Source organism: Struthio camelus, chromosome 3 (genome assembly GCF_040807025.1).
Source record: "Struthio camelus isolate bStrCam1 chromosome 3, bStrCam1.hap1, whole genome shotgun sequence".
NCBI classification, from domain to species: Eukaryota; Metazoa; Chordata; class Aves; order Struthioniformes; family Struthionidae; genus Struthio; species Struthio camelus.
Window position 1 is genome coordinate 114,395,250 of NC_090944.1, and position 26,559 is coordinate 114,421,808.

General features: G+C 41.7%; 2 protein-coding genes across 10 annotated transcripts in view; one reads left to right on the top strand and one right to left on the bottom strand.

Annotated features, from left to right (window-relative positions):
• Positions 1-1,144: 1,144 nt before the first annotated feature.
• ANGEL2 (angel homolog 2) lies at positions 1,145-17,298 on the bottom strand. Of its 4 annotated transcripts, none has more exons than XM_068939808.1 (9): positions 17,164-17,298; positions 15,189-15,622; positions 12,676-12,929; positions 11,220-11,289; positions 8,752-9,173; positions 7,666-7,792; positions 6,932-6,992; positions 4,188-4,351; positions 1,145-1,636 (listed from the first exon to the last, which is right to left on the bottom strand). In XM_068939808.1, the coding sequence occupies exons 2-9, from the start codon at positions 15,613-15,615 to the stop codon at positions 1,482-1,484; spliced, it is 1,680 nt and encodes a 559-aa protein (XP_068795909.1). In that variant the 5' UTR covers positions 15,616-15,622; positions 17,164-17,298; the 3' UTR covers positions 1,145-1,481. The 4 variants fall into 4 exon arrangements, with proteins under 4 accessions (XP_068795909.1, XP_068795911.1, XP_068795910.1 ...); XM_068939809.1 differs by having other exon boundaries at positions 1,149-1,630; XM_068939810.1 differs by lacking the exons at positions 15,189-15,622; positions 17,164-17,298 and adding an exon at positions 14,080-14,348 and having other exon boundaries at positions 1,148-1,636.
• Positions 17,299-23,542: 6,244 nt separating this feature from the next.
• RPS6KC1 (ribosomal protein S6 kinase C1) overlaps positions 23,543-26,559 on the top strand; it is an 87,839-nt gene continuing 84,822 nt past the window's right edge. For 4 of the 6 annotated variants that reach the window (XR_011140423.1, XR_011140424.1, XM_068939815.1 and 1 more), the window contains exon 1: positions 23,556-23,719. Coding sequence is in view for 4 of the 6 variants with exons in the window: in XM_068939815.1 (XP_068795916.1) it covers positions 23,609-23,719 (111 nt within the window). In the remaining 2 variants the exon portion in view is untranslated. Of the gene's footprint in view, positions 23,720-26,559 lie in introns of all 6 variants that reach the window. The other 2 variants (XM_068939813.1, XM_068939814.1) reach the window with 2 other exon arrangements.

The following is a 26,559-nucleotide window of genomic DNA, read 5'->3' on the forward strand; positions in this document are numbered from 1 at the left end:
TCTCTAAGCATTAAGCTCTTAGAAATCACACAATGTAGCTAAGCATTAATGTGTTTGTTAGGCTAATTAAAAACTGAAACAAGTCTCAAACCCTGAAAATACATTCTTATGGACCAATAAAGACCATTAAACTGGTGGCAGCAATGATTACTGCATCATGTCAAGCAGCTACTGCTTTTTTTCCTGTCACTAAAGCCTTGAGCCTATTCCCATGGTGTATTGCCATCAAACTGGGGAGGGGGAATGCTTTAGGTGACAGTTCCCTTTTATAAGGGGAAAGAAATAATTGTGGTCCTTTGATAATAACATGAACTAATGAAATAAATAGAACAAATACCTTAGTGCTTTAACTGTTTCATGTGATAACTTTCTGAAAACTCCACATTTCCCTGCTGAGCTTTACCACCTTGAGAAATGTGGCCACTTAACTATTCAGCAGCGTCCCTGTCATTTTTAAGTATAATGCGTCAGCTTTACACAGCTATCCCTATGTAGTTTGACCAAGTTACAAGACTTGTAACCCCACTCACCCAGTTTCTTACTCTGGCTGTTGTCTTTTTTAATTTTAAGTCTGTTTCACAGAGGCTGTTTATCAATGCATTATGAAAGTGAATATAAAATCTTGACTATTTAATATCTCAGAAGAGCTGTCATTTAAATACTCAAGTTCTGGTTTTTTTTAACAACTTAAATGGAAAAAAGCCTTTATCCACTTGTTCATATGCCTATGTTCATATATGAAGCCTCAAAATGTAGACTTGGATGAATTTTTTTTTTTTTTCTTTCTCTAGGAAATTTAGTTGATTTGCTAAAGTGCTCCTTGGCCAATAACCTTGGTTTTATTTCAGGTATGTTTAAAAGATTCCAGTGGATACTACCAGTACTTAGGCTTTGGAGAATTTAAGAAATAACTTTTTCCAGCATAAATATTTGCCTTACTGCAAAAACACCTTCTTCTGGTGATAGTCCAATCTTGCAGCCGCTGCACTGGCTACACTCTAGGTAATTGAGGAAATCACTTTGCAGAAGTATTTAGAGGTGGCTACAGAGCAACTTTGTAGTAGAACATTGCTTTCAGCTCATCATAAAGTGTGGCAGGCACACAAACTCACTCCCCTTTACTTCAAGAAACACACAGTTCTTTTCTTAGAGAATAATCAAGTTTACTATGGTTTACAATAAAAACCATTTACAGCATCTTTGTGAAAAATAATGCCATTGAGACTGGCACAGATGTTTTCCATTATCAAAAAGAGGAAGCTAATGTAAACTCTTCTTTTTGCCTTAAGGACTTCAAAAAGTAATTTAAACAACCTTAAAAAAAAAAGTCTCTTTAAAAAGTCTACTTTACACACCACTAACAAATCAGCATGCAGGCAAACACATCTAAACCGAACCAGCAGTGCTTAAAATAATTTTTAAAAATTACACGAAGAGAGATGGTGAAGGAAACTTGAGCTATACAAAAAGTCCTTTGGGTATTACCGTTCAGTAAGTCTGAACTCTGCTAGCAATGGCAGGTGGTCAGAAGAGTTATTTTCATTAGGAAGACCATTAACAGTCCAAAGATCTTGCTCAGTTAGAAGTGCCAGTCTACCAAGAAGTTTCAGACCTCCATTGAAAGAATCCTCTGCTCCTTAAAAAAAAGGAAAAAAACCCCACACATTCATAGCTATGCAGAAAAAAGGGAGTACAGTATGGTAGAAGTTATCTGAAGTCATTAGTGTGATATGCAAAATCACTGATAAAGTAGTTTGGAAATTCTTGAATTTATTACTACAGTCTCATAGTAGGACTTCTAATGAACAGAGGTCCAAGTGCTCAGAAAGCCACCGTATCCCCCTATTTGACAAGGGGGAAATTGAGGAAGAAAGGGAAAGGGATTTGCCCATTATCACCCCACTGCCATGGTCCTGAAAAAGCCTGAAACTCAAGACTCATACAGTCCAGTCCTATAGTCTAACAAAACAACATGGCTAAACAAAGCCAAAGTTTGCAAAACTTTGTAAATAGCTTTTTTCAACTCAAGTAAAGGATCTTATTCTTGATGGAAGATCTTCAATAATATGCCCAACTTTTACATTTCTTGAGCTGCCTACTTGAATAAGACGACTATTCAGCAGCACTAGCTGTTGCTTTCAGAGATGCTACTGAGCGGGTTGAGTGCATTCATGGACAACGTAAACAGCAGCTGTAACTTTGACAAAAGCTTTTTCTGTATCAAAGTTATCAGCAATTTCAGAACTTCCTGGCTTGATGTGCTCAGTAGCAGCTTACCAGCTGGCAGTCAGAGGATTTTCTAGCAACTGTAAACCCCCTCAGATGATAGTTCAGCAGCTTCACTCCTTTGCCGACTACCAGCTTTCCAGAGCTCTAACAGGCCAGCAGGTGCTACTGCTGCTTTGAAAAAAAGCCTACTTTCTGCAAAGATGTCTGGACAGCTCTAGAGCACAGGTCTGTCCAGCTCTTAAGCCAAATTTATCATTTAGTGCAGCACCTGCATGTCTACAAAGCAACAGCTTGTTGCTACAGCGAGCTCGTTCTGCCTGCAACGATTAATGGCAGCTCAGAGCACTCTGGAACCAACAAAATTGAGTCCTGCACTACTCGAGTAGCTACTGAACCCTGTTTTCACAACAAATCCTGAATACCAAACCAAATGTTTGCCTGAGCCTAACACAAACCAAAGCATGAAAAAGTTCAAAAAAAAAAAAATGCCTTGAACGAGCTAAAAAAGTGATCAGTCAGCCTCAGCCTGCAACAAATAATTACTTGTACTTACTGTGAACAATTCGTATGCTAGAGAAGCGTCAGAAAATGGAAAATCTAGACCATTAGTCTAGTTTCCATTTATCAGTTTTTAGAAACCAATTTAAACTTGGAACATTCAGGTTTGCTCCAATTCTGTGCTCAAATTTAGAGTGAAAAAATCTATTTGAAAAAAATAGGTGCAGCAGAGGCTCGACTTGTTCTTTCTACTAAACATAAAACACCACAGAACCACACACATATGCAGTTTTAACACTGCTAGGGCAATGATACTGCAACAACATATGTAAGCAGGTGAATTAGGATTCAATATTCCAAGGTACTGCACTCCCTTAAATCACAGAAGTCAGAAGGAGTTCAGCCACTTCTCACCTCTTAGTCTTTCAGTCAACGCTTTTATTCCTATATTTTGAAGCAGCTTAGTGCAAAATATCAAATAAAAAGCATTTGCTGTGGACAGCTAGAAAAGCTTTCATGCATTGGTTCAACAAATTTTAACAGTCTATGACCCAAGGTATGACAGATGAAGATAGTATTCTCAATTCACATAATGAAAACAATCAGTGTCAATTTGCAAAAATCACAGTTGAAATCTAAACCGAGAGCAGACGTGAAATCCAGGTTTCTTTGTTACAATTTCTGCAGAGCCACTTATCTGGTAACACTGTACTGTGCAATGATCTTTGAAGACAGGATAAAACACATGACTAACTACAATATGGAAGTCTACTGCTCAGGAGTACCCACAGTAAGAGCACAAATGCTGTCAGGCTTCACTGCTAACATGCGCTACCCATCAAGAAATACACCCTCAAACATACCATGTCTTTCTTGCACCATCTGGTGAGTTTTAGCTGCAACTGCAACCAGGATAGCGACAACCAGGCTTGTACAAGTGATTGCTCTCAGAGGAGAGGCCACAGGGGTCATTTACTTGACAAACACTATATCAAGCTTATCTGAGAAAAACTCTTACCTAAGAAAAACTCTTCCTTTATCAGCTTTAATGCACAGCGTTAAGCTGATGCTCACCGTTTCGTTGATTAAATGACAGGAAATATGGCTTTGTCATTGGTCTGGCCACTAAGGTCTCCTATGAGTTACTACTAAATGACAACATTTCCCAGGCACAACTTACATCACTACTTACCTGCAGCCTCATTTCTCAGCCTCCATGCTGAGATGACAACTACAAAAATGTCTCATTAGGTGACAGAGTTTGCCCCGGGTGGCGCTACAGCAAGCCCAACTGTAGTGAGTTGACAAGGCCAGCCACATTTCTCAGATAACAGCTAACATCAAAACACCACCATGAGCCTCTGAGGAGGCAGAGGAAATTATCACTACATTTCCCTTTGAACAGATTCTGAATGTTCTCTTTTAGCGTTCCTGAAAAAACTTAAAGTAGGTTTCCTTACCTGGCTGGGCAGCAATATCATCATTTGCTGCAGAAAAGAAAATATAATCCACAGTGACAGCACTTCGGGAGTGACAAGTTGTTACTTCTGGTATCCCAGTTTCAGGGAAGTAATGAGAATAGACTGAAGACAGTTTAAAATTGTGTTGTAATTTTGAAGACAACCTAAACAGGAATCAAAAAAAAAAAAAGGGGGGGCAATATAGGAACACTGATTTTGTTTGTAGCCAGAAACTTTTCAATAAGCCGCATATGCAAACTAATTTCTAAATACATAAGTGTTTCTCTCTTGCACTCAATCCCATCACCTTTTGTGTTAGGGGCCTAAACTTCTGAAAGTGAAATGCAGATAGCTTTGCCATGTATGTGGCAGGTACCTAAGAGCCTATCAAAACTGGATAAACTGACATTTTAAATATGCAGAGCTTTCACCTCCATCTATACTTTGCAAGATTTCACGTGTCCTCCTCCTTCAGCAATCTCTCCCTGGCACACACTGGCAGAAGTGTCCATCAGAATAGCTTATACGAAAGATCCTGAACTCATCTAATTCAGTCCTTTAACATACAGGGAAATGAAGTTTTATGTATTTATTTTGTTCTTGTTTTAAACTGGAGGTATCAAGTGTCTTCCAGATGGCTATGCCTAATCTTTTTTCTTCTGCTCAGGCTCCCATTTTGTCTCTCCCCACGTCTCTCCCTTTTCCTCTTCGTGTTCAGCCCATCTTGTCTCACCTGTTTTCTTTGCTCCTGAAAGTAAATCAACCACAAAAGGTGGAATTGCACATTTCAGCAAAAGAACTCTCCCCCTCCCGGCCAGTTGTTCCCATCAGCTTTGCAAATCACCCTTTCTCAGCAGTACCTGTCTCACTGTGCATGGCTGCATTTTAAACTTGATCTGCAACATGCCCTGCTTAAAAACAAGTATTGTTTTGAAAATCAGCATGTCACCAGCCTTGTCTGAGGGCAGACAAACATGCAACTGGGTAAAATTTGGGTGGTAACTTCTGCTCTGGAAGTGGCTGTGGAATAAGAAGCTCTTTTCAACTGATTCTGCTGCCACAGAATACCTACTGCAGCTTCCATGGTGTTCTGCATCCTGCATTTTGATGAACTTTTTAGTGCAGAGTTATCAGAAATGCAGCTGTCAATCCAACCTGCCCAAACAGCCTGAGAACAGCCAGCAGCAAATACTTAAGAGGAAGTAAGAACAGGACAAGCGTACAGGAATACCAGTCACAGGAGACCACCCCAACTTCCAGCAACCTGCCGTTTACAATTTCCTTAGCCAACAATCATTGCATCCACATCTGTTAAATAACATGCAATGACCTTTCCTTCTGTGAGCTTTTCTAACTACTTTTCAGAAACTCCCACAACATCTTTTGGCAACTAACTTTAGTTGTGCTGAGAGAGAAGATCTTTTGCCTGTCTTATATTTACTACCTGTCAATTTATTTTGATGATTCAGTAGTTTCACTATATTCACTACTTCAAAACAATATCTATTCATGTTCCCCAGTCCCTTAATGATTTTCCATCTGTTTATCCCCTCTCAATTGTCTTTCTCCTAAGCCAAGAGACCCAAGTCCATTTAGTCTCTGTTCTTACGGAAACTATTCCATAACTTTGATCATCCTTGCTATTTTGTATCTTTCTTTAGGATGAGTCAACAAAATGGCAAAGTGTTCAACATGTGGCATGCCATGCCACATATGACTATAGTCATATATGACTATAGCACAATGTTTCCTGTATTGTTATCCACTCTTTTCTCAGAAACACCAATACTTGCCTTTCTGATCATCAGAAATCACTATGGGTTTTAACAGAACTCTCCATGATGACACCAAAATCTTGTTTCCGAGTAGAAATGGCTAACGTAGAGCCTGACATTGTGTGTATATAGTTAGAGTAATTTCCTTCTTCTGTGCTTTACTTTATATGCCTTTACCACTTTGGTAAATGCCAATGTACTCTTCCTTCCTTTCAGGAACCAACACGTATTCCACCCCAGCAGTCTAATGATAGTCATTTCCTTCAGTTTAATGAGCAAACTTTTTGATCTGACTAGGAGTTGTACTGCCAAATCCAAAGTCACGTTAAAGATCTTTTTTCCTTATAAAAATAATACAAGCTTCAGGGATTCAAGGAATTTTAACTCTCCTAGAGAACTCCTGGCAAGGAAGATTTTCTGTTCTTCCCAGTTCTTTTCCCTCCTTTACCTAGATTTCACTTTGTATTGTAGGATTTTATTAGGTTCTAAAAAACAGTATCTCAAAAACAGTAAGAAGGGGAGAGGTAGCGCCAACGTTTAAACAGCTGGACAACGCTGTCTTTTTATAACACAATTTCTGCAATTGGACTGAAGCTCACAGCTTTCCTACAATATTAATATAAAGCAAGATGTCCTGCTTAGGTCAAAAAGTTACTAAATGTGAAAAGTATTCTTTAACAAGCAGACAGGACATGACCCTGCTATCTCAAAATGCAGCAAAGAAGTATCACTTGCAAGTTCCTACAATAACACACTTAACTATTTCCAGTTCTAGCTATCTGATGCTTTTTCACATATGAATGGAAGATGAATTTTTGCCAGATGGGCAGACTGGGTTGGATAGGCATCTTATATCCATACCCCTGGAATCAGATACAAGCTTAGTCTAAAAACTAAACCAAAAAAATCCCTGAACCCAAACACTAGGAACCAGCCAAATAACTCCGTTTTCCTACCCACAACACATACTTTTCAGATGCTATCACAATCTCCTCTGTGTTGTCCAATTTTGCTTCTGTCATCTTCTCTCCTACAAAATAAGAGTATGTTCATTTCAGATTTTAAAATATCAAGTAATTAAGACCAATGATGAAAAGCTACAGGAAAAATAACAGCCTACTGCAATATCTTAAAAACACTTATTTTTTGCAGCAGGCAAGATACAATTCATAAAGCTGGATTAAATTCTTCTATTCCATTAATAAGATTGCCTTCAAAGAATCTTTTGAATTACCTCCTGTTTATTTTAAATTGTTTTGTCTGTCAAAGAAAAAAAGACAGATGAAAGATGGAAAGATACACAGCTAAGGGGCAGGCATCACTTGCTTCTCCCATTTGTTCCCTAGAATACACACACTATAATACATAAACATTAGAGCCATAGGTAGGTTCACACTACATGCATATGCTGCATTCTTCCATCTCTTTTTTCCCCAGTCACATCACAACTGGCTTCCATGATGCAAACACAGTAGTTTCAATATTATGCACCAGATTCTGAAGGGTATTAACTAGCTAATCTTTTAGAGATTCAAATCTGCAAATGCTTATGCAAATAACTTCACACTCCAAGAATCACAATGAGAAAGTTTTGCAAGATCAAGGCTCGCTTTTTTCTTTTGCTAGAAAAGATAATCTGTTTTTCAGTGCAACCTGAATGATGTCTTCAAAGGACCGTAAAATTCATCAAACCAGAAACTGACCTGCATTTTCTTCTTTTTGCTGCTCTTTTATTTCATACACACAGTTTTGTGAAATACCTAGTTTTTTTGGCCAAATTGGAATAGATAGGATCCTTTGTCCCCTTGGAAACTGCTCTTGTCCAGAGACCTAAGAAAAACAATACCAGCTTGTTTCAGTTGGAAATCTGATTAAAAAAACCTGAAAGAACTGGACATTTTCTGTATAGCAAAGCTTAACATTTGGAACAAACAGCATCTCCCTAGAATAAATCTTGTATACCAGCTTATCAAATCTCTGTCAAAATACTTCTAATTTACAACACCTTCGCTACCCCACTGTCCAGGATAATTCCTGTGACGCTAAGCTAAGAAACTGCCAAGAACACTTTCAGCAGCATGACAGGACGGAGTATAGACAACTCCCTAGCAAATACTTACTTTATCTTCATGATATTCTTCTGGGAGGAAGTCAATTCAAAGTGGGGCTAGAAACAACTACCCACTGGCAACAAACATCAGTGGTACTATTTTTTCTTATTTGCTCATTGTATGCGCTTCAGTTGCTTTATATGGGATAGCATTTAACATCTCCAACAGCTACATACAAAAGGTTACAAAAAACAAAAATACAGCTGAAACAGTTTAGGTTCAGCATCTAATCATATTTCTGCTTTTTACAATTGTTCTAATCACTGCAAGTCAAAGTTTATCTAAAAAAAGCAATCTTTCTAGACAGAACACAGTGGGCCATTTGATTATGTAGTTATTTTCTCCTACTTGAAAGCTCTGACACTTAAACAGTGATATAGCCATCCTGTGGATAATTACCTTTCAAGAACAATTAATTAGTTTGTCAAATAATTGTTCATTTCATAATGCCAGGAGCAGGTATAACACTCTGTAAGGCACAGCTAATAGGCCCAGGCTTATTGCATTAACTCCACGGCAACTTTCACTTTGTAGACTGCAAAAACAGCACTAAGATGCATACTGTAAGGGAAACAATCACAAGCTAATCTATGGTGTGCTAGACCATTTTATTAAATATTTTCCTTTCTCATCAGCATTAATTTTTTTTTTTTGTGAGAGATGAAAAGCATATCCTACCTTTCCTATAGCAAGTCCTTCATAATTTAACTTTCCTTCCTTTATGAATCTGTGCAGTGGAGAACCAGGAACAGAATTGAAGTCACCACAGATGATAATTGGACAGAAAGTACCATCCTTCTGACGGGCAACGCTAGCGATCTCTGCTAGGAGCATGGCAAGTTGGGTCAGTTTGATGTCCCCTCGCCTTGGGTTATACAGCAGATGTGTATTGGCTATACAGATCGCAGCATTCGTTTTACAGTGAAATCTAGGCTGCAAAAGCAACACCAGTCCAACATTGTCCCTGTCCAAAAGGGCAATATCATGGCGGAAAAATTCCACAGGGTTTGATGAGATCAGACTAAATTTGGAAGTTTTGAAGCAAATAGCACAGCCATCAGGTTTTCTCCCTGTCCTCATCTTGTATTCACAATGATACCCTACAAGACAGACAATTAAAAACATTAAAATATCATTCAATAAATACAGATCAGTTTTCAAAAAAATTAGTAAAACTTCACACTACTTCTCCCTCTTGGCAGTCAACACTCAGTCTAAAATAACAAAAACTCTGAGGGAAGTTCAGTGTGCTCTTCACATCCCCTTTTTCAGATGCCCAACATGGACCTCTGCATCTTCTGTAGTAAATTTTTTAGATGTTCACATTGCTTTGAGGAAAAATTAGTTACAATGGGAGTTATTCAGCATGACTAAATACAAAGCTGAGAAGAGTTCATAAAAGAAAATTCAGAAAATATCCATCACAAATTCCCTATAATAAATGCTTAAAATGTAATGGCTTCTGACAGAGAAAAAACACCCCAAATATCTGAGTCACAATAAAAAAAAGAAAGTGTATCAAACCTAGTCGTCACTTGTACTTTAATTTGAGTGGGATCATCTCCACTTTCTCCTGTTTTCAAAGGAACGTTGATTCATCCTAGCACTGAGCTGCCATCCCAAGCTGGGAAACAGTTCAACAGTAACTGTCCAAATTAGAAGTTTAGCTAAAAATGGAGAATGTTAGAGTGCTCTGAACACCTTTATAAAGTTGTTTAGTCTTGTATTCTTTAAATGAGAAATTATTTAAGGTAACTAACAACTCATATACGAACACGTAACCTTTTCAATCGCTTTATTCCATATCTGTATACTAAGAGTTGACCCATCAGAAAAGGCCTTAAAATAGGATTGAACAAGGAGAGTCAACACAAGAGGCTTTTCAGTTTTCTAACTTCAGTTTAAATACTGCAATAAATCTGATCCAACACTTTTTGTGATGTGTAAGTGTCTAAATAGTTTAAGATACCAGGCATACTTTTCTCTATGTGAAAAAAACAATTCACATAAAAGTGGAGTTGTGCATTGAAGTTTATTCTAGATTTATAACTGTGGTTACCACAACAGTTCAAAAATACTACCGTGAAGCATTCCAACCAAGTATTTATTCCAACAGTATCTAGTTTATGCCGTTTAAAAATGCCTATCCACGACCCACGTAATATGGATTGGTAAAATACAGCTCGCTGAAACAGACTGAGCTGACTTCAGAGCTCACAAATGCTGAAACAGAATTCCTGCTCTTCTCTTCTAGCTCCTGGCCACACGTTCCTGCCACTTGGATGCTAGCATAAACTACTTTAACCTCAGTAAGCCTGCAGAAAACTAACCCAGCAAAATAAAATGAGACCGGACAGTTTTCTGCTGGGCTAGTGGATTTAACCAACGTAAAGGTCTAGTGAGTGCTAAACCTAGCTCAAGGGAAGGGGCAGGGTATACATCTGGGAGGAAGGGAGCGAGCTCCAGATCCTTTACAGCAGCAGGAAGCTCAGTTGCCCAAAGGAGCCTGGCCTTACAGAGTTGTTTCAGAACATGCCAGGCTGCTTTAAGTCAGTACTCTGCCTTCTTTACAAACACCCATTTCTGGAAGCTAGACTGCCAATTAACCAAGAAAGGAAAATTTGGGTCCAATGCTGCTTGCTCCTTGAACTGGCTTGTCCTGGCATCAGGCAAGTATCAGTGTCAGGAAGAAAGTGGGCCCCTGGGATTGAAAAGAGGTGAACGGCAGAATAGATTTAGACCAGTTTAAATTGCCATAGAATAAGCGTGTCCCTTACCGTAAATACATATGGGAGATAGACAAGGACAGTGCTATTTAGCCTGAACGACAGTACAGATATAAATACTTATGAACACCAATTTGAACATGAACAGCACAATTTAGTGCTGATATCGGAAGGTTTCAAGACAGGGAAAAAAAAAAAAAATCCAGAGAAGCTATCCAATAGGAATACTGGGAGAAAATACTAAGGCAATTTCAAGAGTACTTGATGAATTTATGAAAGGAAGTATACAATACTGTAGCATGTTAAAGGAGGGGACTTGATTCTATGATGTTAAGAGATTCTTCTGGGAGAAAAAAGCACCAGAGGAAAGAGAGAGAGAAAAAAAAAAAAAAAAGACAAAGTATTGGAGTTTCATCATACCAAGGGACTCCAAACTTGACTTGATCTCTGTTCTATAATGGTCTTCTTGGACTTCTTGTAAACAAAGTACCTAAGGCAAAAGTTTACAATTGAAACACATTAGTAAGTACATAAAAATATTAATTCATGTCTCAGCTGGCAAGTTGGTGGTTTTTTTTCTTTTTAAAAAGATTTCATAAGTTTTTTTGCCTTCACAATCCTGTAAAAGGATTCACAAACCGTTATAAACCTGAAAAGTGACTGAAGGAAGAAGTTTATTGACTTGACTTCCTAATTGACAGTAAGCGTCCTGGAAAAAACAAACTAACAAAAGCCATGTAAAGCTGTACAGGGAAAGGTACTTTACAACCCTGATACAAGCAGGGATGCTTCTGGATCAGAGACTCACTGGAAGAGATGCTATTAACAGCTGCATTTTTCTCTCAACTGTGAACATTAATCACAGGAAACAGATATCCACATTAGCAGTCTTATCACGCGAGACCTTATAAAATCAAGAGTAAGGAAAGCATTCTAGTTTGTCTATCATCCAAATAAAGGATTCACACATGATTATAAATAGTCCATTATCTGGTCTAACAAACGGCTCTAAGGGATTAGCAGCTAGATTTAGAAAGGAACTTTTGATTCACTGAATAGACTGACACATGGTGTTACCACTACCTAAAGAAGCATTAAGTCACAAAGTTGCACACGTGAAAGTTAAAAAATGCCAGCACTGGCAGTTGCCTTAACTTGACCTTACTGTACACAGGCATACTATTATTCCTCCACAAAAGCATGGTGTGCAAGATAAGTACTTGCCTCTAGTGATGACCTATACAGTCTTGTACCCCTTCTTCACACTAAATAACTTAGAGCTTAAGGAAAAGACACAGCTTCCAGCTCTTGAGGTTCCTAAGCTGTACAGCGTCAGAAGCCGAGACCATCCTGGCAAGAGGTGCTCTGTTCTCCTTCTCTAAGCATCAATCATTAGCTCCTGCTGAACACATGACACTAGGCCTTTGGCCTACACAAGTAAGGCACTGAACATCTGAACATAAGGACAACCATATGTACAGCATTCTATTCAAATGCACTCTAGGCACAGACTGAGAAAGACTTGGGTAAAGAAAGTGTATTCTGACATTTAAAAAAAAAAAAAAAAGTTGCAGGGTATCAGCAGATTGTCAAAGTTACGTCAAAAAGACCATCCCGGGGAGTTGTGGACAAATAGAAGGTAGCTATGAGCAATATATACTTTACAGTTGTGTTTGCTGTAAGTTTAGACCACACAGAAAACACTAATTGCATAAGTATAAATCAGAACTACTGACTTAAGCGTGACATAACTAAAGGCGCAGCTGGATTCACTAGATCATCTGCTTACTAAAAAACCAAACCAAAACAACAGTAAGAATTTGCTACTCTATTTGTACTTTCTCTAGAAATACCCACATGTTCATTTTCTACTCACATCTGCATCCAGTTGTTTGATTTCTTGCAGAATGTTGGGAAATCTGTATGCCCAGATTAATAAGGACTGCCTGCAGTGTTTATACAGGTGGGAGTTATCTTCTAACAAATTCTGTGAAAGGATATTGTACGACATGACTGTAAAATCAAATTTTGCCTCACTTTCATTATTGCTCTGGTCAGTTGCTTTATTTTCAAAGACCTTCATTGTTCTACTGTGCTGACAAAAATATTCCCAGTGCCTTTGGAGTGCTCCTGTTGAAAACATATGAAACAGAAAACAAGTTATGTGATACGCTGTATTACTTCTTACTGCTCTTAGAACTCATTCTACTGATGACTATTTGCCTTTCAAATTGCTTAAGTAAATTGAAGAACTCATTTCATTAGCAGTGCTTTACACCGTCTGTTTAAGATGAACTATTTACGAGTATCAGTAAAAAAGACACAGCTCAAGACCATATGTCCTGCAATTTAAACTGCTTTCAAATTAGGAAACTGATATGTTCAAAGGAGATTGATGCAGTCATACTACACCATCTTGCTCCTTGCAGAAATGCTGTCAAACTGGTAAACCAAATCTAGTCTGTGACATACTTTTACGCTACTGTCAAGTACTAACTAACTCCTCAGTGGAGATGGATATGACAGTCTGGGACACACCCTTCAGAGCAGCATATACACGACTTCTTGATTCCTGTGTCCATGTCAGAGAACGGGCGAGGCACAGAGGCTCACCTTTTCTCTGTAAATAGTCTGACAAATTCAACCATAAGCCCCCAAAGGTGGACCCTTTGGGGGTACCAAAACAGATACTGAACCTGGATTTCCCTCAGCGAGGTTGAGAAATTAAGATTCATAAACCTCAGAATTAACAAGAGCTTTTGAAGAGGCTTACTTTGTCTTTCTGCAATACTTACTTTCGTATTTATTATTTGCATATGAAAGCTGGTAAGAATCTATCTGCGCATCATTAAGTATCCAACTATTTTTCAGATATTTATTTCTCCAGTTACATAATTCATGATCAAAGATGACTTTCAGCTATGCTCCAACTCATCTGAGAGTACGCTGAAGGCCAGTTACCTGTTATCAACCACTGGCAGACTGAAGCCATGGCTGTTGCTATCTGCTCTGGGCATTCAATTTTATACCCAAAGGTACAGTCTCCCCTGACAAGCAGGTAGTAAATTTCATCACTGTGCTCAGGTTAATCAGGACTTCATCTAGCATTCGTAGTGAATATAGCAAGGCTTTAAATAGTGTTTTTACAACGGTAGAGAGGCCGAGCTGCTTCCCAGCAGGTATTTTTAATTACCGTCATCTTATAACGTGTGAGCAAAAGATAACGAGGAAGGTTTATAATACTAACCACTCTCTCAGACAAAGGCATGTCAAGATGTACCTGCTGAGAGGTTTAAGAGAGGACAAAGCAACCTTCTTTCCTCCAGCGCCTGAAGATGCATACGAGGTTTCTGTGCCTTCAGGAACTCCATTTTTATGGTCATGTGTGTCCAAAAATCCCTTTGTGATGCTGATGGCATTCACCCTTCTCAGTCTCAATACAACTTCCTGTTTATTTGGTTAAGGAAGTGATTTATGCAAGAAGGCTTCCACTGTGACTATGCCCCTCTATTATTTTCCCCACAGCAGATAAAACTTTATATCCACAATAGTCAGTAAAACATTCGGATGCTCTGTAGAAGATTACATGGGCAATAAGCTAAAGCAGGCACTTCCAAAGTCTGTTATAAAGCTGGGTAGACATCTTCATGCCTCTTATTGCATTTGTCTGGATAAGTATATTTGCTGGTTGCTCTGTCAGTCATGGTGTGAAACAAAACTTGCTAAAATGCCTGTGGCAAAGCACAGTGGTAAAAACAAAACACAAAAATCACACTGGAAACAAACACCATTAAGTCTCAGTTATCCCTTAATGCTCAGTTATCTGGATTACAGATAACTCAACTAGCTCTGAAAGAAGCCAATTCAGGTTCAGCAGGGCTTATGAGCTCAGGTATAGTGCAATGAATTAAGCTATACAACTTCTGGGGCCAACCCAGCTCTGAAAGCAATTTAGCTGAATCTTTTGCTTTAAGAAGAGTTTACAAGCTAACAGCTCTGAGCCAGGGACAGACACCAGAGAGAGAGCTGTCTGAATTAAGCTCAGGACTCCTCAACTGTGCAGTCCCTGGCACGTGATGTAGCATTTATTTTGTGGACTACCTCAGTTTGTGCTACGCTAAATGATGCATAACTGACTGTACTCTACTGCCAGGTAGTAGAGCACAGTTCTACTAGTTCTTTCTGACAGACTGCTTGATAGCACAAAATAAAACAGTTTAAAGACTAAACATCTATCTGAAACTGTTCACGCTCTCTCTCTTTCAAGATAGATGTTCTCTTGGGAGAGCTGCCAAGCAAAACAGGAACTCAAAAGATGCAGGCAGTATAGCTTATAACTTGTTAGAAATATTTAGTATTACAAATTAACAAGTAAACAACATCTTTTACCTCGCTTGTTGGTACAGTTTTCTTCATTCTGTACTACAGAAAGACACAATGCTTCCTTCTTACTGGAGCTGCTTGTTTCTTCTTCAGGAGTTAAAGTATCATGCTGGCCACTGACTCTTCTCTTTTTTGTAGATGGTTCTTCTCCCTCGGACTTCATATTGGAATTAGATAGATGAAAACAAGAATTCTGTGTGAAATTATCAAGCTGCCAATTTGAGTTCTGAAATTGTCTCCAAGGTCCAAAAAATGGAGGCAGTCTCCAGTTTGCTGAGAAATCAAGTGGCACAGGAAGTGGAAATGAGGCCCAGGGATAGTGTCCAGCCCATCTCATACAGCTGGAAACTGGGCTGTTCCAGGAGAATATTTGAGAACTATTCCAGTGGGCAATCCAGTCTCTGCCCAGCCTCTGCATATGACGGGGCAGCATGGAGTGTCTATTAAAGAAAAGATAAGTTTTATTAAAGGCAGCTACATCTACCTGTAACCTACTGTTTGTAGATGCAAGTCATCTTGGTCATGATTTTATATATGATATGCTTTCTTTATGAGTTAAGCCATACAAGATAATGGATATTATTTTCCTATTAGTTCTGACTCAGCTACACAGGATAAGAATCTGATTTTTAGATACCAATATATATTATGACCCTTTTAGTCAGTATTGCAGATACAATTGGGGCATGTAGAGATTTAAACCTTTACCTAAACGCTCTGCAGTGGGACTTTGCAAATTGATCTCCTAACTTATTTCCCCCTTCAGCTTTACAAATAATGCCATTCAATTTTCAAACTCCATCCATCTGCATAACTGTTTACAATTTACCCTCCGCCTTGTTGACATCAACAAACTCCTCTTTCAAGTGCTCAGCAGAATGACCTTTACAAAAGGTCATTTTCGCATGCTGCATTAATTTTATTATAAGGCTATTGAAAAGGAATTAGAAAATCACTTCCCCTCAAGATGTCACAAGAGCGTTGAAGGAGCCACTGACTTGACAAGCCAGAAGGCCAACTAAATAAAGCACAAGACAGGGAAACAGAGAGTATAACTCTGTCCCCTTTGCTGGCGCCAGCGTATACAACGCTATTAACTTTTTTTTTTTAAAACAATTTTACTAATTTTATTCTTATTTCTGGTTTGCAGGTGGGAAAAATGTAGGTCAGTGATTATAATCATGAAAATGACATGGTTTTGTTTCTGCCAGAAAAAAAGCTCATTCTCAACACAGATCCAGAGAAGTGACATCACTCAGTCTCAGCTTCCTCACTGCTTAATCAATAAGGCATATTTCAGATGCCAGAAGTTCACAAGCAAAAAACATCAAAGCTAGATAAGACAGCTGAACTAAAGCCAGAGCCTCCTAGTTTTCAGGCAGTCTAGGAAATAGGCATAAATGCAACTTTGAGCAAAAACAACTTGTTCTGAAACAGCAGTTTTCACCACTATGCACTACAGCAGTGCTACAGACTCCTAAGAAGGAGGGAGCCTGCTGCGTTACAACCCTGTGATGCAGGCTGAGCGCAAGAGGTACCCCTTCTTCGCAAAGGGCTCCTGGAACGTTTGCTTACGGAGCAGCTTTCAGAAAGACTTAGTTCTGACCCGAGGCTTCTCAGAAGCACCGTGTGACACACACACACTTCCCTATAACGACCTACAAGCGGCAAAGAAAAACTCAAGCCTCCGTTTAATCTTACGGATGGCGGCCCTGCTGCGAACGACGGGACTTAAACCAACGTGACTGTCAGTCACTATCACCCCCTCCCCCCCCAGCCTACTGCCAAACCCCGTCCGTAGCAACGCCCCCGCCGGGGACCCAGCCCCCCCTTCCCCCCCACAACGGTCACTTCAGGCCGTTAAGCGCCCGCCGGGCCGCGCCAGCCCGGGGCCGCCTCGGCCTCCGCCGGGGCCGGGCCCGCCGCCGGCGCGGGGCCTGGCCCGCGCCGCGCCGCCAGGCCCAGCACCCCCCGCCGTTACCTGCCGGCGGGCCCGACCGCGGGCCCGGCCGCTCGGGGCCCCGCTAGCCGCTCTGCGCAGCCCCGGCGCCCCCCGAAGGGGTCATCCCAGGGCAGCGCCAGCTCCGCCCGCCGTCGCCGCCGCGGCGCTCCCGGCCCTGCCGCTTCCCCCGCGGAGGCGGTGGCCCGGCCCCGCCCCACCCCGCGCGCGCTCGCTCGCTCCTGGGACCCGTAGTCCTACGGCCGCCCGCCGCCATCTTTGTCCCGGGAGACCGGCGCCCGGGCCGCTACGCCATCTTGGGCCAGGGCGAGGAGCGCCGCGGCGGAGGGCAGAATGAAGCCCCGGGAGCCATCTTGGCTGAGGGCGGGGCGGGGCGGGAGCCGAGGCTCGGCCGCAGTAACGCCTCGCCCTGAGGGGCGGGCGGCGAGTCCCTCCCTCCGCTGCGCAACCGAAACACGGTTTAGGCTGCCCGATTCCTGGCTTTTGGCTCTTTTAAATAGATATAGCGCTGTATTTATGCAGCAGTTTCCGTAAGCGGTCTTAAGATACTAGCATGACGGCTTGCCCCTGTAGGGCGTAAAGCACCTCAAGGAAGAGATGCAGTGTATTTCCTCTTCATTCGTACTCTGCTGCGGGAGCAAGGCGCCACTGCAGTATGGGAGCACCGCATTCACTATTTACCGACAAATAAAAGCTGCTCACCTGAGAACATATTTTAATTTTCTCACATTAAAACACACCTGAGCCGCTCTGCAAAGCGCTCCATACAAGTTAAGGCTGCTCTATGCAAATACGGGGGGGGGGGGGGGGGGGAGACCTGGTCCCACAAAACAGGTGGGAGAACTACCTGCCTAGGAGTCCCTGCAGAAATACACAGTTATTTACCAACTGCATACACAACCCATTCTATTTCTATCAATATTTCACTAACAAGCAGACAGGCAACTGCTTTTGTGAGGTCCTTTGAGGACAAAGTAGACGCTGCCTCTGTTTACTCTAAGAAAATTTAATATAAGGCATATGAAACATGATAGCGCTGCATAGCGCAGATCCTGTGCAGGAACTGCAACCAAGTAAAAAATAATTTCTCTCCATTCCTGTTATTTGTTCCTTATAAGTGACTTAAATGGCTTAAAGGAAAACAAAGATACGCAAAAAAAGCAACAGACAAAAAAGAAGGTAAGTAAGGTAAGTAAAAGATTAACCTATTAATATGATGGAAATTGTTTCTCCATTTTTCATTTTGCTGTTATTGCTTGCCTAGACCTCGGAAGGCCTTAATATGTTCATAACACTTAATTGCAGATTGTTTATTCTCCCTTAATTATTATTTTGTATAGGTAGGTTGGCTACACTATATTAAGAGATATGCTTCAAGGCAGGTCTCCTCAAGTCAACTATAAGCCAAATATTTTGAGTCATTTGCCTTTTAGAAACTCCCTAGTGAATGGAGGCTACTGACTCACCGGGGATGTTCTGATCAATTATATTGAACATAAGAACAGCCACAGCGGTTCAGATCAACGGTCTACTGAGCTCAGCTTCCTGCTTTCAAAAAGTGGCTGGCAGCAGATGCCTAGAGACATGCAAGAACTGGGTAAAACTCACCTGAATACTCTCCCTGCCTCTCGCTATTTTCAGCTCCGCAGATCTCCTGGGCCCGTTGTGTTTGTCTCTTTAGTACCTCCCGATGGTTCTCTCCCCCAAGTACTTGAACTCGTGAACTTTCTCGTCAACAACATCCTTTGACAAGAGTCCTGCAGGTCTAGCAATCATTACGTGAAGAACTATTTTCTTTTTTTTAGACTTTGTTCCTACCAGCCTCACTGGGCTCTGGTTCTTGTGTTAAGAGACACTGAACAGTCCATCCCTATCTATCCTCTCTGTGCCACTTGTAGTTTCATGGATCTCTGTCAAATACCCTCATCCCCCAGGCTGCGCAGTCTCAGGCTACTCATTCGTTCCATGTAAATATGCTATTCCATATTCCTGATCATTTTTACTGCCCTTCTTTTGATGTTTTTTCCAGTTCTAATGTATGAGTATTCTTTATCAGATAAAGGATATAGAACTGCACACAATATTAAAAGTGTCATGGATTTATATACACTTACAGCATACTGTTCTCTGTCATGTTCTCTACTCCTTACCTAAGGATTCTTAATATTTGCTTTCTCTTCTGATTACCAAGCATAAAGATGATTTTTTAAAAGGAACTGCATGCCATAACTCCAAGATCTTATTCCTGAGTGGTCAACATAGAGTTTATCACTTTATATGTGGCACTAAGACCATTTTTCCTCCTATTACTTTGCAGTCATCTAAACCGAATTTTGTCTGACATCTTACTGCCTACTCAATTTCACAAAATCCTGCCACAATTCCTCATAATCCGTCCATGTCCTTACTACCCTTGACAGCTCTTTTTCAGCCTACTTCTTGCTGCCTCATCCATGTCATTCATGAATATGCTGAATGGTACAGACCCTTGTGAAACTACACTGGGGACCACCCTGCACTGAGACAACTCATCATTCATTCCTGCCCTCTGTTTCCTATCTGTAATGAGTCATTTATCCACGCAAGGATCCTCCCGTTTATCCCATGGCTACTTACTCTCCTTAAAACCCCTCTCCTTTAGTAAGTGACTTTGTCAAAAGTCTGTTGGAAATCCTAGTAGATAACGTCTACTGCCTCACTTTATCCATACACTAAATCACCTGGAACAGATATCAGGCTTACAGGCCAAATACTAATCCTTAGCCCTTCCAAGTTCAGCTGAAAAAAATCAAGAAACAGGACCAAATGATTTAAGTTTCTGAGTCTTGTCCCTTTTAACTACAGCATTATTTTCATGTGTTTCCTCATATTTACAGAATACGACCTGAGACTAATAAGCATCATAAACAAAAGGCTGTTTCAGATGTTCTTCAGGAAAAAAAGGAAAATGTCCCTTAAGGAAAAAAAAAAAAAGCAAAGGCTTTATAAAACTGCCTTTTTCAATGCACAAAAAAGTACTCAGTTCAGCTAAGGTAACACAAGATTCAACACAAGTACCCCAGATCACCTTATTACATCAAAGGAAATTACAAAATGAGGGTAAGTTACACCAAAGACCTTGAAAACTAGAATACATGCTCATAGAAGAAAATAAAATATGTACTTTTGAAGGATACTTGTTATTAACATTGCGCTACATCTTCTCTGTACATCATTGCTGTACATCATCTGTACAGATGTACATTAGAATGTTTTAGTATTATCCAACTCAGCTGAGAAATTCTGGTCTGTTTTTTAACAAAATGGTATCATCTGTATGGAAACTGCCATTCTTCTAGAAATCTTTGAAAGACCATAGGCCGAACAGGCACAGAGGTGGAACTGCTCAAATACAGGTTGATACAAACAAGCAGAGCAATGGGGAAAACTCCTGGGAACAATGTCACTATACCCTAGAATAAATTATGATATTAATAGTATCAGAAGGAAAGTAAAGAAACTTAATGCTGTGCGAGGGAAAACACAGACTTTTTGCAGGGTCAGTTTCCGCTGGGCTAACACCGTGGATAGCTTATCAAGGAGAAACATAATGGAAACATAATGCACAAGCTAAGGCTACGTTGCACCTTACGACTAGGATACCTCATCTTAGTTGAACTTCTGACTTTCTTCTCCCGCATTCAGAATCTCTCCTTTGGAGAAGACATATGATTCCTCACGGAAGCTCTCTTTTAGATTGACATGGCAATATGAGCTCTACTCCCAGCCTGCCACTGTTCGGCAGGTCTGAGTTTCCTCCAGACCCACTCCTTTTCACCAACAAATTTCAGTTTCAGATGATGAACGCTAGCAAACGCTTGAGATTGGGGTGCATTATTAGAATAACTAAAAAGCAATCGATCTGTTTTTCAAAAAGTATGAGACTTCTAGTCACAAGTGGAGCAACTGAAGATATGGCTTCTTTTCCCCTCCTCCTCCCACCAAATAACTGAAGTTAGGCAGCGTTTAAAGATGGAATGTTTTTCTCAAAAGATGCTTGAGTTAGCTATTTAAATTTAAATGAAATCTATTATATCACCCATCAGGAATTAATCAATAGTGGCTTCAGTCGCACTGATTTCTGTTTATACCACTAAAACCTCAAAATGATAACATCTTATGAGATGTAACAAACAAATGCTGCTTCATAAGTAAATTTATATCAGAAATGGTCGCCTAATCATTTTATTACACTGAAGAGCTATAAGAGCTGAAGGTTGTAAGAGCTGCATGATGCAACTAATTGGTCAAGTAATGGTCAATTAATACGTAAATGATCAAGCAATTGGCCCACCACGCTGAAAACATTGTTTCCTTGATTGAAGACCAAGTGCATTTTCAGTCAGCTCTTCGTGTTTTGGGTGCCAATACCTGCAATTTGACTAGCTGCAAGTTTCCTACAGCTAAAACCAGGGAAGGTAACAGTAACAACGCATCCTCTGAGATCACTCTGTCTAACCCCTTCATTTCAGATTTAAAGAAGGCCCAGATTATTTTTCCTCACTTGCACGCTAAAATTACTCCATACAGAAGATCTGTTCTTGGAAAGTCTCTTTCAAGGAAACTTCAACTGCATAATTATTGGTGTAAGAAAACAGTCGCTAGCTATTGGAGTTTGACATGTATTTTAACCTCGGGACTGGGGAATTTGCTTTGGAGAAATGATCAAGACCATATTATCTCTTGAGGTGCTCCTTTTGACAGTTACTTGCATGAAGTTAGATGCTCCAACATCTTGTTAAAAAACGTAAAAGACAGGCTCTTACACTCTCTCAAAAGATGTGAGCGGCAGACGACGTTCTAAGAACGAATGTCTTCTCTGTTCCTTAAGAAAACGTTCCCCATGCAAACCAGACTGGACCAATCAATTAATTCTTAGAGACAAAAAGGACAAAGAATCTTTCCAGTAATTCGATAGCTGAGAATGCTGAAGTAATCCAAAGAAAACTGAGAGATGGGGTGTTATAAAACTCACAGTTGGGCCACCTCTGCCCTACGAGATGTTAGGAAGAATAATTGTATTTTCCCCCAGAAAATGACCTTTTCCTGGGATAACACTGTTCCAGGAAGAAGCTGTACATAGTCCAGGATGCGGAAACACTTCTATTTAGACATAGCGCAGGCTCCAGTGACCAGACTTTGCTAGGCTTTTTCTGGGTTTCATATGTCAAAGTATTGTCTAATCAACTGCTTTCTGTCAGTCCTGGGAGGGGAACAGCTGGTGCACTGTTTTTGTTTCTCTGCCTCTGTATGTTTGCAGGAGCTACTTGCATCCCGCACACAGGACAGGGTTCCCAGTATAATGAGGTAAGAAGTGAGAGAGGGGAGTGTCCAAATCAAGAGTAACAGTAATCTTGTAATCACTAGGAACGGGGCACAGGTGAAACTCTGGCAGTACCTCCCAACAGTGAAACTGCTTAGGAGGACTTAAAGGGGAGCTCACAGAATGATGCTTCCAGATTTGTAGAAGTGAATCTGATCTGGAACTCAGAAAATTAATGTAATAATTGATGCACAGCTTTCATTTTCACAGCAGTAATTGGGAGGGTTGTAAAGATTCATGATGCAGTTCAGTCTTCCCCAAAGGAGACACTTGCTCACTGCGAGCTTCAGAACAAGAGTCTCTTAAAATTTACAAAGAAGTCTAATTAAGTATTTTTCTTTATGTCAGAGATCTGTGTGAGATCAGAGATGTTAATAACCTGGTAGTAAGAAGCTGATATTTTCTAATATCTCCTATTAAATGAATGAAGATATAACGATAAAAAGCATCTTAACAGCTCATATAATGGCAGGTGGGATCCATGTTTGTGTAGCTACTACTACAGACAACTAATTGAAGGCACCCGTGATCTTACGAGCCGTGACACCAGACTATCTAGCAGCACAAAACCGCGCTCCCCCGGACCGAGGCAGAACGCCTCACGCCCCGATGAGTTTTGTCGCACACGAGTTTTGACCCGAGCAGGGCTGCGCCCACATGATGTGACCGGGACGCTCAGGCCGCGCCCGCGCCACCGCAGGCGGCCAGCCGGCCGCACAAGATGGCCGCACCCAAGCTGGGGTTTGCTTCAAGCCTGTACCGGGCCACGGCGAAGGGGAAGGGAAGGGACGGGGCGGGCGTGGCCGCGGCCGGGCGCCCCCCTGCTCCGCCGCGGCGGCCTCATCGCTCAAGGACGTGAAAAAACGGGTGACCTAAGCAGCCGCGTCGGTGCCTCGGCGACTGCCCTCACCGGCCGGCGCTGCCGAGCGCCAGGGCGCGGGGGACCCCGGCCCGGCCCTGCCCCAACCGGCGCTCCCCGCGGCGCCTCGGCGGCGGCGCGGGCCCGGCGCCGCCCGGGCGGGGCGGGACGGGGGTGTTTCTCGGCGGCGCTTCCGCCTGTGGCCGCGGTCTGACCCGGAGCAGCTCGGCGGCGGCGGCAGCAGCATGCTGAGCCCACGGGAGCGCGGCGGCGGCGGCGACCTGGCCCGCTTCTACACGGTGACGGAGCCGCGGCGGCACCCCCGCGGGCACACCGTCTACAAGGTCACGGCGCGGGTGAGTGAGGGAGGGAGGGAGGGAGGCAGGCAGGGAGCGGGCGGAGGTGCCGCCTCGGCCCTGCTGCCAGCGCTGCCCGGGCCGGGCCGCCCGCTGCCCTCCCCTGGCGCGGTGCTGGCCGCGGCTGCGGCCGTCTCCGTCGCGGCTGGGCGGGCTGTGTGGGCGCCGCCGCCGCCGGCCCGCTCCAGGCCCAGGTTTGGCTCTTGGCGCCGTCGTTGCGCCCGGGAGGGGCTCTCGTCTTTCTGGAGCTGATCGCGCTGTCAGGATTTAGAAAATTCCCCCTGTCAGGGAAGGATGGGTGGGAAAATGGTCGGGCCCTAGGAAAAGGCGAAGGTTGGATTAACTGAGTCTTGGCGGTATTCGCTCTACTTGTGGCCTTACGTAACATCGCGGGTCCCTCAGAAGCGCTTTGGATTTCCTTCTTTCTTTCCCGTTTGCTGCAGGACATGCGAGAATACTTTAAAACCAAACAGCCCTTTCGCTGAGTGCTTCCCTTCTTTCTCCCCCAGAGCTCCTCAGACGGACCACAGAGAAATCCTTCTGCCTTCCTCCCCGTCCCACGGCGCAGGCAGCTCCGGAGCAAAAATTACCAAGCAGAATATGTACCTACCTCCAGCATGCCTACGCTGGGTGCACAGAGCTATTCGAGCTGAAGAATAATTAGAAAGTCCCTTTCTTAAGGGCTGCGTGTTCCTCGTTTTCTGCTCCGTTTGGGTAGGAGTGGGTCAGGGTGAATGAGAGTGCTGGGCCTAATGGGAGAGGAAGGACAGCTGAAGCAAATAACTGGATTTTGGGAGAGCTGGCTTGGCGCTACTTTTGCTGAAGGACGCTTCTGTTCCCGCAGGGAAACTTCTTGCTTTCTTTGTTCCTCCATTTTCTTATTTAAGTGGAAAAGGAAAGGGGAGTAAGCTGAAGCTTCATGGAGATAGGTGCAAGGGGACTCGAAGTTCAATTTGCGCGTGTGGTAGGGTATGCTGAGAACATTGGAAAGTGTCATAGAAGGACAGACTTTCTTTAAATGATCTGTGTGTGATCTTACAGCTGCTGTAGGTGCAGGTGTTCTGCTTGTAAGAGGAGCACCCCTTTATATGTGCCCCTTCCCTAAGTCAAGGAATCTAGTCTTCTGTCTGTGTGTGTGTGCATCGTGTGCATGTGTGCGCACACATGCACGCTTATTGTAGCTCTCAGGTTATTAGAACATGATTGGTCTGTACGACTTGTGAAAATACAAATCAAGTCCCTTTTTATTCTTTTTTGTCAAATGCTTGTGCACTAGTCCACCAAACACGCATGGGAAATGCTTACAACAAAATTTTTTTTTTTTTTTTAAGTCAAACAGAATGTAGTATTTGAGAGGAAAAATACTGCTTTTTCCCTGTGACTCTTAGTTTTAAAAGCCTTTCTTGGGATAGAGTCAAGGAAAAGAGCGCCTCCAGATTTTTCCTCGTTAGGTCATGATGCGCTAAGTCCGTAAAAAGTCGATGTCGATATATCGATGTAATAGGGAGTAATGCTCCTGTATTTAGGAATGAGCCAAGACTTCTGTTTATTTTACTCTGCACTAATGGCTTTGTTCTTATTGGCTTAAAGTTATTTAAAACGCTCTGTAATATTGTGGTATGTGCAGAATTGTTCAAGATTAAAATGTAGTTAACTTGTGAGGATTGTCACTGTTTCTCCATCTCCGATAAGTTGTAGATCACTAGTGCTTTTCCAAGTGATATAGTCTAGCACCTGGGTAGTGTGCTGACTCTGAGCGAGTTCCTGCAGAACAGAGAGCTGATCAGTCTGTGAGCTGACCAAATTAAACTAAGCTAAGCACAGAGGCATTAGTTCCTCAGTGTTTTATGTCTAAAGCCTCCAAAGTGCAAATTTTTTTTTTTGTTAATGCGCTAAAGGATGCTTTGGATTTGCGAACATGGATATATAAATAGCTTTTGTCTCAGTAGGGCTCTATTTGATGGACTGTTATGTAGTACTGGAAGTGAGGATGACACTTGGAAAGTTAGATGCTGTACAAAGTTATTTAAAAATTATTTTAAGTACATATCTGTTACCTTCCCTTTTTCTCCCCTCCTGTTCCTTCCTCCCATTCCTGCAGTGATCTGTCTCCATGGTTGATTTGACAGCACTACTGCTGTACTTGCTGAACTGATGATCAGCAACTTTGAGGGACTGCCTGGAAAAAAGTAAGGGACCTTCCCATTGTATTGACAAGATCTAGGGTACTTAGCACATGCTAGTGGAGATTTCTGGTTCTTTCCAGTTACATATGAGTGAATCCCTTGTGAAACTAAGTTAAGTTAAAAGAACGTTCTGTTTTGATATTATGATAGGTTAATAATCATGACTGAGAAGAGCACTTGTTCAGAGTGTCCGAAACATCTGATCCATAGGCACAGCCACCCGTGCAGTCTCTTCTGAATGCTAAGATGGGTTGTCATTATTGCAGACTTTTAGAAAAAAGTTTTTGTTTATGAGACTACTTTATAGAAATCAATCCATTCTGTGTTTTTGCAAGCCATGTATTTTGTAGAAACTGAATGCATAGGAGTATTTAGTAGAGAATACATTATTTACTTGCAAAATAGGCAGTAATTTAAAAGCAGACAAAATTAAATGAATCTTATCTTATATTCATTTCTGTTAAAGAACAGAAAGAGGTATCAGCAAGTGATACTGTTAAGAGTACTGTGGAATGAGAACTAAAAGTACAGGCTACTAGTGAAAGTTCTAGTAATTCAAAAGATTATGATTATGAGTAGTAAAATTTTAATGAATTATGTTGGATATCTGGAGAGCAGACAAGGAATAGGATAGTCTTAAGTACTGTGTTCAGT

What these genes read in the sequence shown, in the direction of transcription:
- ANGEL2 (XM_068939808.1), bottom strand. Translation starts at nt 15,615, where the DNA reads ATGCTGCCCCGTCATATGCAGAGGCTGGGCAGAGACTGGATTGCCCAC. An exon ending in TCAAACAACTGGATGCAGAT is followed by an intron (nt 11,290 to 12,675) that starts GTGAGTAGAAAA and finishes CTTTTGCCTTAG; the next exon opens with GTACTTTGTTTACAAGAAGT. An exon ending in GCAAAAAGAAGAAAATGCAG is followed by an intron (nt 6,993 to 7,665) that starts GTCAGTTTCTGG and finishes CTTATTTTGTAG; the next exon opens with GAGAGAAGATGACAGAAGCA.